Source organism: Salvelinus alpinus, chromosome 32, assembly GCF_045679555.1.
Source record: "Salvelinus alpinus chromosome 32, SLU_Salpinus.1, whole genome shotgun sequence".
Taxonomy (NCBI): domain Eukaryota; kingdom Metazoa; phylum Chordata; class Actinopteri; order Salmoniformes; family Salmonidae; genus Salvelinus; species Salvelinus alpinus.
The window spans coordinates 2,268,624-2,280,078 of record NC_092117.1 but is presented as its reverse complement, the minus strand read 5'-3'; the positions used below and the strand labels follow the sequence as shown (position 1 = coordinate 2,280,078).

The following is an 11,455-nucleotide window of genomic DNA, read 5'->3' as shown; positions in this document are numbered from 1 at the left end:
TAGCCCGTACCAGTGTTTGTCTGAGAGGGGAAACAATCACTGGTACGGCGATGTACTTTATAGCTATTTTGTCCTGGTCTGGTAGGTGAGTTCATTTTCTTCACCTCGTGTTGAGGTCCAAAGTTCCAACCATTTCAGACATGTAGTGACCGCTCCACGCTTTCCTGGTCTAATGTTAATTTCGTTACCAAGGCTTTTTATGCACTCTGGCCAAAGGGGACGGCTCCGTCCGTCTTACATGCTCTCCGACCTTACTCGGGGCGTGGCTACTTACTTATGCAGAGTTCATAGGAGATAGATTATCTTATAACTCCTAAAATCACATTCCTATCTTAAGAAAAATACTTTCATATTTGTTTCATATTATATGCACAACATATTGGATGGAAACTTGGAAAGTATATCCCCTTTATCTGTCAAGTTACAGTATTTCGTCCATACAGTTTTTAATGACATCACAAAACGAGTTCCCCACTGACCATTACCCACATGTTAGAAATATTGTTCCGGTATTCACTTTTTGGAGGTTAGAGTTTTGGGCGGGAGACAAAGAACATTCCTTTAGCCAATACTGGAGGGTAAAGTGAGAGCTCTCTCCTGCTTACCTTCTTATGGCTGCAATCCCGGTAACGGGATCGATATGACAACAGCCAGTGAAAGTGCAGGGCGCCAAATACAAACAACAGAAATCAAACTACAGAAATTAAAATTCCTCAAACATACATGTGTCTTATACCATTTTGAAGGTAATATTTGTTGTTTATCCCACCAAAGTGTCCGATTCCAAATAGGCTTTTCAGCGAAAGCACCACAAACGATTATGTTAGGTCACCACCAACTCAAAGAAAAATTCAGCCATTTTTCCAGCCAAAGAGAGGAGTCACAAATAGCACAAATAGAGATTAAATGAATCAGTAACCTTTGATGATCTTCATCAGATGACACTCATAGGACTTCATATTACACAATACATATGTCTTGTTCGGTTAAGTTCATATTTATATCCAAAAACCTCCGTTTACATTGGCGCCATGTTCAGAAATGCCTCCAAAATATCCGGAGAAATTGCAGAGAGCGACGTCATATAACAGAAATACTCATCATAAACTTTGATGAAAGATACATGTTTTACATAGAATTAAAGATACACTTGTTCTTAATGCAACCGCTGTGTCAGATTTCAAAAAGCTTTACGGCAAAACACAATATTCAATAATCTGAAAACAGCATTCAGCCACAAAAGCAAGCCATACAGTTAACCGCCCAAATTGTGCAGTCAACAAAACTCATAAAAAGCATTATAAATCTTCACTTACCTTTGCTGATCTTCGTCGGAATGCACTCCCAGGACTCCCACATCCACAAGAAATGTTCGTTTTTTTCGGTAATGTCCATCATTTATGTCCAAATAGCTATTTTTGTCGCGTGTTTGGTATACAAATCCAACGTCAGAGAAGCACGTTCACTAAAACCTGACAAAATGTCCAAAAGTTCCGTAACAGTCCGTAGAAACATGTCAAACGATATATTGAATCAATCTTTCGAATGTTGTTAACATAAATCTTGAATAACGTTCCAACCGGAGAATTACATTGACTTCAGATGAGCAATGGAACAGAGCTCCCTCATGTGAACGCGCATGGTCAAAGAATGGTCACCTCATAGCAGATCTGACTAATTCTCCTCTCATCTGGCCCCCCTTCACAGTGGTCATCAGACAAAGTTCTACAGACTGTTGACATCTAGTGGAAGCCGTAGGAAGTGAAAACTCATCCATATCTCGCTGTGATTTCAATAAGAGCTTGGTTGAAAATCTACCAGCCTCATAGTTTCCACTTCCTGTTTGCATTTTGTCTCAGGTTTTTGCCTGCCATATGAGTTCTGTTACTCACAGACATAATTCAAACAGTTTTAGAAACTTCAAAGTGTTTTCTATCCAATACTAATAATAATATGCATATATTAGCAATTATGATTGAGGAGCAGGCCGTTTACTCTGGGCACCTCTGTGCACCTTTCATCCAAGCTACTCAATACTGCCCCTGCAGCAGTAAGAAATTAATTTACAACGGAGTGTGAGCTGTCAACCCGGCAGTCCCCCCCCATTTTTTGGGTGGGAGAGGGTCTGGTTATTGTCAACCATTGCCAAGCTGATCTGAGCCATGTTATCCTCACAGGAGTCATGGAAGACCATAGTCATGATTGAGCGAGTATTGAATAAATACTATAAATACTATAAATACACGATGCAACAGTGTCTGGAACAATGACTGTATACAGCTAAGCAAATTAGACTTGAACTGTTGTATCTGCAAGCCTTTGTAGAAAGGCAGAGGCATGAAGAGGTGAAAGAGGAGAGAAGGAAGAGAGGAAGGGAGTGATGTACTTTCTTTCAATCTCTGGAACTAAACAAGTCATCCAGGAAACCAACTAAGAAAAACACAAAAACAATTCAATGTGTTGTGTGGTGCAGAAGCGAGTGTTGGCTCTATGCTTTAGAGCTGAGGGAGAGCGAGAGAAGGGGAGAGAAAGCAAGAGAGAAAGCGATAGAGTGAGATAAAGCGACAAAGAAAGAGAAAGAAGGGCCACATCCAAGGTGGTAGAGGGATGGTAGATGGATCTGAGCAGTTCTGAGAAGCGGCGGATGGGAGGGTGTACCGGGGATGTCAGGGTGAATACAGGACCAATCTGGCTGGCTTGAGGTACAGAGGAACAGTGGGGAGAATAGGTTAGCTGTGGCTCAGGCCCAGCCCTGTTAGGCCCTACAGCATACTGATGTTCCAGGGGTGCGTCCAAAATGATACCATATTCCCTACATAGTGCACTACATTTGACCAGAGATCTATGGGCCCTGGTCAAAAGTAGTGCACTATAGGGAATAGGTTGCCATTTGGGACTAAGCCCAGGTCTAACGGATGGGACCCATACCCAGCAACTTTCTTTAAAGCACTAAACAGCAGCACACAATCAGGCTGTTTGTGTGGCCGAAAGACCTTTTGTTTCAGACTGTTTTTCCTCTTTCTTAGTTCCATTTCACAGTAAAGAGAAACAACAGAATGCGCATGACTGAATAAATTGAGGTGAGAGAGCTAGAGAGAAGGCACAAACAGCACAAACTTGACATTGGATTGGATGCAACAGCTCAGCACTTGCCAGGAAAGAGGAACAAAAATGTATTCTAAACGTGGGGGGTGGGGGTCGATCAACCACAGCAAGGCCATTTAAACCCCCTTACACCTCGATCACACCGACAGCGTCATTGCATTTTGGTACACCAGTAGAACATTCATTTCCAATGGGATGTTGCGTTTGCCTTGCAGCGTTGCGATGCAGAGGCAGTTGCAGTGCGTTCTGTGTGGTGCATGCATTGGATTTATCAAACTTACTCGTCAAACTGTATGCGTAGATGGCTTGACAGAAATGGTAGCAGAAGGTGAATTTAACTTTTGTTGCACACATATCCAGATGATGCTTCGTACCATTTTGCGCAATGACGTTGTAATCAAGGAATTAGAGTCAGTGTGTCAATCTAAGTAACATTTTTAAAAATCCATCAAAATCTGTCAGTTTATTCTAGAGATATGTTTTTTTAGCATGGGCTGCGTCTCAATCCACCTCATCCGCTTATGTCACCATCCGGCATCTGCGGTGGAAAGTAGCAGAGCTACAGAACCGTCTGTCAAACCAGGAGACATCCCAAAAATTGGTCTTCCCACGAAAACATCTGCAGCATCCAGACGGTTTGGCCTACTAACTACTATGACCACTCTCGAAAAGGAAGACTCTTCTGTTTTGCTCTACAACCCCCACAACTGTCATGGGCTAAATGTAACCCATACAAATTAATGTTAGTTTCTTGCCAACAAAAATAAGGGGTTAAATGTGTGTAAAAAATATATATATTTCCTGATCGCCTAGGTATTTTTATATTTTTAGTTAATTAACCTTTATTTAACCAGGAAAGTCTGTTAAGAACAAATTCTTATTTACAATGACGTCCTACCAAAAGGCAAAAGATATAGGACATATACTCAAAACCGTATTCCTTTTTTGCCATTTATGAATGTGTTATTCAATGCATTTCTATGAGCTAGTAAATGCCCAAAAAAATTGAATCCAACAATTTAAATATATTTTTTATACATAAAGGGGTCCTAAAATCCAAAATCAAATACCTAAACAATCCATGGTATGAACTCCTGAAAACAATTCCATGTCAGCTTAGAACCCCCCCCCCCCCCCACCCCACAGACGTTTTAAATGACTTAACATTTGATTTAATGTACTAAAGGGATTTCCCAAAAGTATTCCAGTCTGTCCATGGCTGTTTGATACACTTTTTTTTACTCACTTTGTCTCTCTCATAGTACAACAGTGCCCTCATGTGGTCAGATAGAGAGATAGACACAATACAGGTAGATACTTTAAATGCTTTTATTGCTATCCATTTGATTTTTTTTCTTCCCAGAACAAGATTTATAAAGCTCAAAGCGGACGTGAGGGTCACTCAGTGTAAACATTATGAGACGACAAGAAAAAAAGGCAAAGCTTTTCCAATTTTTGACACCGTCAAAATGATAAATTTTCTTCAAATCAAAACAAAATAAAAAAGGCAGATTTTTTTCTATATGTAGTTAACGTCTAAGTCACATACAATAACCCCTTAAAAAGGCAGACAGTTGTTCTGTAAAGTTTAACAACAAAATGAAACAAAGCAGCAGTTGTTAATACAAATCTACTTTAAAAGACACCAGAAGGGGTACAGTAGCCTGATTCCAGGTCTGTTTGTGCTGTCTTGCCAACTCCTATGGGCAGCATTGGCAAGACAGCATAAATAGATTTGGGACCAGGCTAGGGGTACAATATTACTTTGACAATACTGTAGGACATGATTAGATCAACATAAACAGTATCATATCAACTGATTGGATCTTTTAGACCATAGAAATAGTAAACCATAGATTCTATTTCTATGGTTTGGACTCTAGTCCATTTCAGGCATAATGGAAACTAAAACTCCAAACACACTGAAACTACATGACGGATATGTGGGAACTAAGCCCTGTGTAATCCCCAAAATAAGCATGGGTTACCATAGTGACATTGCCTAGGGTGGTCAACAACATCCCAGACTAGAACAGCACTCACGTGTTTCGGCAACAGAACGACACACGGATTTAGTTACAATATAATTTCTGAACAAGAAAACATAATACAAGTGCTACTAAACACAGAATTACTTTTCATGTACATCATTCACATATTTTTAAGTATATATATTTTTTAAAATAATTCATTTCTTTAATAGTTTTGACTTTTAACAAGACAGACGAGGCAGGGGGAAAAAAACAATATTTTACCCGCTCTCCTAATACGGAAGAGTTGACAAGGGATTGGTCGTTTTTGGTGAGTGGTTTAAGAGCTATACAGTTTTTGGTATGTGGGTGTGAGTCAATGGTTAGAATGGTTTAGCCTACTGATACAGTTGAAGTCGGAAGTTTACATACACTTAGGTTGGAGTCATTAAAACTCGTTTTTCAACCACTCCACAAATTTCTTGTTAACAAACTATACTTTTGGCAAGTTGGTTAGGACATCTACTTTGTCATTTTTCCAACAATTGTTTACAGATTATTTCACTTATAATTCACTGTATCACAATTCCAGTGGGTCAGAAGTTTACATACACTAAGTTGACTGTGCCTTTAAACAGCTTGGAAAATTCCAGAAAATGATGTCATGGCTTTAGAAGCCTCTGATATGCTAATTGACATAATTTGACTCAATTGGAGGTATACCTGTGGAAGTCTTTCAAGGCATACCTTCAAACTCAGTGCCTCTTTGCTTGACATCCTGGGAAAATCAAAAGAAATCAGCCAAGGCCTCAGAAAAAAAATGTAGACCTCCACAAGTCTGGTTCATCTTGGGAGCAATTTCCAAACGCCTGAAGGTACCACGTTCATCTGTACAAACAATAGTATGCAAGTATAAATACCACGGCACCACACAGCCGTCATACCATTCAGGAAGGAGACGCGTTTTGTCTCCTAGAGATGAACGTACTTTGGTGCGAAAAGTGCAAATGAATCCCAGAACAACAGCAAAGGACATGGTGAAGATGCTGGAGGAAACAGGTACAAAAGTATCTATATCCACAGTAAAACGAGTCTTATATCGACATAACCATTCAAAGGCCGCTCAGCAAGGAAGAAGCCACTGCTCCAAAACCGCCATAAAAAAGCCAGTCTACGATTTGCAACTGCACATGGGGACAAAGATCTTACTTTTTGGAGAAATATCCTCCGGTCCGGTCTGATGAATCAAAAATAGAACTGTTTGGCCACAATGACCATCGTTATGTTCGGAGGAAAAAGGAGGATGCTTGCAAGCCGAAGAACACCATCCCAACCGTGAAGCACGGGTCTTCCATATGGACAATGACCCCAAGTATACGTCCAAAGTTGTGGCAAAATGGCTTAAGGACAACAAAGTCAAGGTATTGGAGTGGCCATCAAAGCCCTGACCTCAATCCCATAGAATATTTGTAGGGAGAACTGAAAAACCTTATGCAAGCAAGGATGCCTACAAACCTGACTCAGTTACACCAGCTCTGTCAGAGGGAATTGGCCAGAATTCAACCAACTTATTGTGGGAAGCTTGTGGAAGGCTACCCGAAACATTTGACCCAAGTTAAACAATTTAAAGGCAATGCTACCAAATACGAATTGAGTGTATGTAAACTTCTGACGCACTGGGAATGTGATGAAAGAAAAAAAACCTGAAATAAATCATTCTCTCTGCTATTATTCTGACATTTCACATTCGTAAAATAAAGTGGTGATCCTAACTGACCTTTTACCAGGATTAATTGTCAGGAATTGTGAAAAACTGAGTTGAAATGTATTTGGCTAAGGTGTATGTAAACTTCTGACTTCAACTGTACTTAGATACAGATTGTGTAATGCAGTTTGTGGATCCTTTAGAATGCAACCCTACAGTGTGCGACAGGAAGTACTTGCTGATTGGCTCATTTTAGTCCTGAGCCTGGTACCAGCCAATGCCATGACTTTTAGTGATCTTGACAGAACAGCAGTCAACTTCATGCTGATTCTGTCTTTTCTGGTCCACTAGAATGATTTGCTAAACATGATATTTTAATGAGACATCCTCATACTTCACACATCAGAAAACACACAATAAAACTGACATCTTATGTCCTTATAGGAAAAAGCTGGAGATCAATCTGCAATCCAACTGTTGAATACTTCATGCCCACATTTTATATATTAACCAAGAAGCCCTTATAGCTAGCAGTGGTCAAATCCTCTCTTCTGTGTAGGGGTATAATATACTGTGTCTGTTAGCGCAAACAATCCTGGCTAACTAGACTAGAGGAAGAGCCTCATCAGTGTCCCATCTGTAATGCAGGGAGAAGTTGATGAATGCAGTCCCCTGTGCTAACTATGCCTGGCTTTGGTCAGTCTTAATAGAGCTGCTCTATACCACCTACTCTCAGTCACTACACAGCAGACCGGGGCTCAAATACTACAACACGTGCTTGACTGAGCTTGCCTGCTGCAATATAACCAATAGATACGTCTCAACCGTGCAAACCACGCCCATCTGACACTCCAAGCAGGCTAAAGCAAACACTCAAAGTATTTGAAAGATTTCAAATAGTATTTGAACCCAGGTCAGGTACATTGTGTGGGACATTGGTCTGCTTCATGTCTGAGCTACAGGGAATGGACACTCACTTGACCTTAATGTCATTCATTCAAACATTAATTTAAATTTACACTGACACCATCATTAAATAAAAGGGAGTGTATAATACAGAATGTTGAAGGATAAAAGGTTGTGCCACTTTTAACTGCTTTAAACGGTAATAGCAGTACGTCGACAGTCAGCAAACTTTGATCGAATCTTCCGCAGAAGAGTCAGATTATTAAAAAAACACTCAAAATAAAGCTAACAGATCATTCAAAATCTCAAATCAATCAACAAAAACGGATTATAATCTCTTAATCTGTTTTTAATAACCATGAATGTATGTATTTGCTGTGCGAGTGAGTGTGTGGTTCCATTTGGTCTGCCACTGGGGGAGAAATCAACATGCATACACATACACTGATCACGTGACGAATCAGAACACACACAAACATATTCACAGACATGGCAATCTCCAGTGAAAAACACTTCCTCTCCTCTCCCCCTAAATTGCCCCTAGAACACTTATCCAAGATCAGTTTAGCATTTTCACCTGTAATAGTTACGGTTAGGAGGGGGTGAGAGCGTTAGCTGATCATAGATCTTTGCTTATGGGCAACTCCTCCCCTTTTCTCTCCTCCACACTCAGGGATCACTCGGTGTTCTCCGGGCCCTCCGTTTCCTCGGGCACTGCCCCCTCTCCCTGGAAGAGTTCTTCCAGCAGCTGCTCTCCGGCGCCCCCTGCCCGCGATGCCCAGAACGCGGCGCTCTCCCTCAGGCCCAGGGTGCGCAGCAGTCGGGCGTAGTCCACGAACGCAGCCCCGATCAGCTTATGTGGCGACACATAGGTCAAGGAGAAAACACTGGGGAATGGTTTCAAATAAAACCCCTCAATGGGCCCGAAACCCAGGACCATTCTGCACAACAACACTTTAGATTCCTCTCAATCAAGATTACTCATGGAACAGACACACAGCAGACTACTCTCTTGGGCTAACCTAGCAGGGTATGTCCCTCCAGGATAACAATCAGAGTTTTTGTTCTCTGTGTCTGAGTTCTCTGATATCTTAGGACAGAAGGTAGCCAAACCTAGCTATTTAAAGAGGGGCAGTGAATTTAAGTTGCTCAATAAAGTGTGGTAAAAACAAGAAACAGACAAACCCCAATGCACAGTAAGATGTGGTTGGATAAAGGATGTGAAGTGTTCAGCCTGTAGTTGAGTGTTAACACTTCTGGCTCTGCACATACTGTGTACCACAACCCCGGAGACTGGGGTTCAATCCCCGCCTCAACCCTTCATACTGTTTCACCTATTCATCAATCTCCCTCTCTTCTGTCTGAATAAAACATCAAGGTACAAAAGGTAGTGTGGTGTTCACTCTTCAGGTGAAGAAAATAAAGCATGTGAACGGTCCTATAAAAGGTACAGTACGTCCAGACTGCTGTGGTATTAGACCAGACACACTTTATGTGAGAAAGACTGAGAATAACCTGATTAGCACAGCCGCAGACTGTATGATGTCTTCACTTTGAAAGGATATTGGTGGAATCGTTGGCCTCCATCACTCCGTACTTCAGACAGGCTTCAATGAAGAGCGCCGCACGGTCAAAGTACCTCATGCTGTCACAGTTGAGATTGATGGATGGGAGAAAGAGGTAGAGAGACAGGGGGGAGAGGGAGAGAGAGAGAGAGAGAGAGAGAGAGAGAGAGAGAGAGAGAGAGAGAGAGAGAGAGAGAGAGAGAGAGAGAGAGAGAGAGAGAGAGGAGGGGGGGTGGGAGAGACATCAGAGAGAGGAGGGGGTTGGGAGAGACATCAGAGAGAGGAGGGGGGGTGGGAGAGACATCAGAGAGAGGTGTGCATCATCACAACTTTCATATCTCTGTTCTTGAAGCTTCACGTCAGCCTGCCAGCCACACGCCTTTCTAATTTCATTTGAGATGTGTCATGGGGAGAGGCATATTAAAATGCAGGCTGCCACTGAGACAGCAGGTCCACTTACACAGAGCAGATCAATATTGAACGTGGCGAGAGAAGCAAGGTAGGAGGGCACCACCGCACCTTTGTAAATGCTCAAAGTTAGACAACGAGGACCAATTTGGAGACAGAGTGATGGATAACGCAGAGCTGAGCAAAAAGCAGAATAAAGTCACAGAGGAGCTGATCATGGGGAAGATGAGAGAGAGAGAGGCTGTTAATGTTACCTTTGGAGCATCTCTCCTACTTTATGGAAGCAGCCCAAGGATAGCAGCACTAGGATGGCCTTAGACTTCTGGTTGACCTGGGGGGAGCAGAGGTGCTCTGCCCAACGCTTTAGCACGTCTGAGCTCTCTGCCGGGTTCAGGCGCACCTGGCACACAGTCGCAGGCACACGCGCATACAGAGGCAGACATACGCAATCAAGTTAGAATTTCAACTAGGTTTCATAGGCTTTATCTTAACTACCACGACATTTTACATGACGGTACACTCTTGATTTGCAACGAACCATCTCCTTGACTCCGGCCCAGCAATATGATCTGAGAGTTTCTCCGGGCCTAGTACTATAAAATGGGATACTGATGATGGACAGATGAGTGAAAGATAAGTTACCTTAGCCAGCCAGGCAGCGCGGTTCCACTCCCCATAGGTCTGCAGGTATCGGCATGCGTCCGCAGCCTTGTCAATCAAACACAGCAGTTGTACTCCCTCTGACAGACGGAGAAAAAAAGAGAGTGGGAGAGAGAGCGAGACAGAGAGAGTGATGGAGTGTGTGAGATGAGGGTGGTTTGAGGATTGATTACTAAGGGAAGCTATAACTGCGCTAAAAGGCCTTTTTTTTTTAATGGGCTGTGGAGTTAAACTACCTGTTATGTGAGCTGCTGTGCTGCAGAAGGGGACCGTGGTAATAATACACTGCATAATAATACACTCAACACACAACCTACTCCATAGAACTAGAGGTGGGGGCGTGCAATGGCAGAGGCTCTGCCTAGGCTGTTCTGGGTATTAGAGCCCATGGTATACAGCACAATGGTACCACAGTTGAAACAATAGTCTCTTTGTAGCCACCTGCGTAGATATACAGTATAATACTAGAGTGACTGACATCATAAAACTTAACAGAACTAGTGTTCTATTGAGCTTTATGGCCACCAGTACATGCCAGATTGCCTTTGGAGATCATGATTGTGGCCACCAGTTTGATGGTGCTCTGGGAAGGCAGCTTAGAAATAAAATACTAGAGTGGCAGATGTCATTAACCTTCCATAAACTAGAGTTATATTTAATTATATGGCTTCCAGTTACCTGCCAGTTTGCCGTTGGCGATCATGTTGGTGGCCACTAGTTTGATGGTGCTCTGGGAGGGCCCTGAGGAGGTGATGGTGGTCACCAGACACGCCTTCAGCGAGTCACAGTAGTAACTGGGGTTGTCAGCACTAGTCTCCAACAGCAACTGCACCGCTCGGTCCGTCTGAGGGAGAGAAGACAGGAGAAGAGAAATGTTTTAAGATCATTTGTTATTTTAAAGGAGGCAGTCCCACAGCTCGCAACTGTTTTATTTTCTTTATTGGGGATAAAGACCGTGAGAGAGAGACAGGGAAGTTGAAAGAGGGTGTGTGTCAAAGGTATTGTGTTGCTTTGAGTTCTCTCGTCTCGCTGTTCTTTATTCAATGTCTGTGATGCCTACCATTGTCCAAATTGACAGTGTTTTTCATATGTTTTTGGGGCATCTCTGTTATGTTTGCAATGTCTTTCTTTTGTGG

General features: G+C 42.3%; 1 protein-coding gene across 2 annotated transcripts in view; it reads right to left on the bottom strand.

Annotated features, from left to right (window-relative positions):
• Positions 1–4,420: 4,420 nt before the first annotated feature.
• wdr11 (WD repeat domain 11) overlaps positions 4,421–11,455 on the bottom strand; it is a 142,135-nt gene continuing 135,100 nt past the window's right edge. For both annotated transcript variants that reach the window (XM_071379724.1, XM_071379725.1), the window contains exons 25-29: positions 10,998–11,163; positions 10,302–10,399; positions 9,914–10,059; positions 9,252–9,331; positions 4,421–8,544 (exon numbers count right to left, since the gene is read on the bottom strand). In XM_071379724.1, coding sequence (XP_071235825.1) covers positions 8,363–8,544; positions 9,252–9,331; positions 9,914–10,059; positions 10,302–10,399; positions 10,998–11,163 — 672 coding nt within the window. In that variant the 3' untranslated portion in view covers positions 4,421–8,362. The remainder of the gene's footprint in view (positions 8,545–9,251; positions 9,332–9,913; positions 10,060–10,301; positions 10,400–10,997; positions 11,164–11,455) is intronic.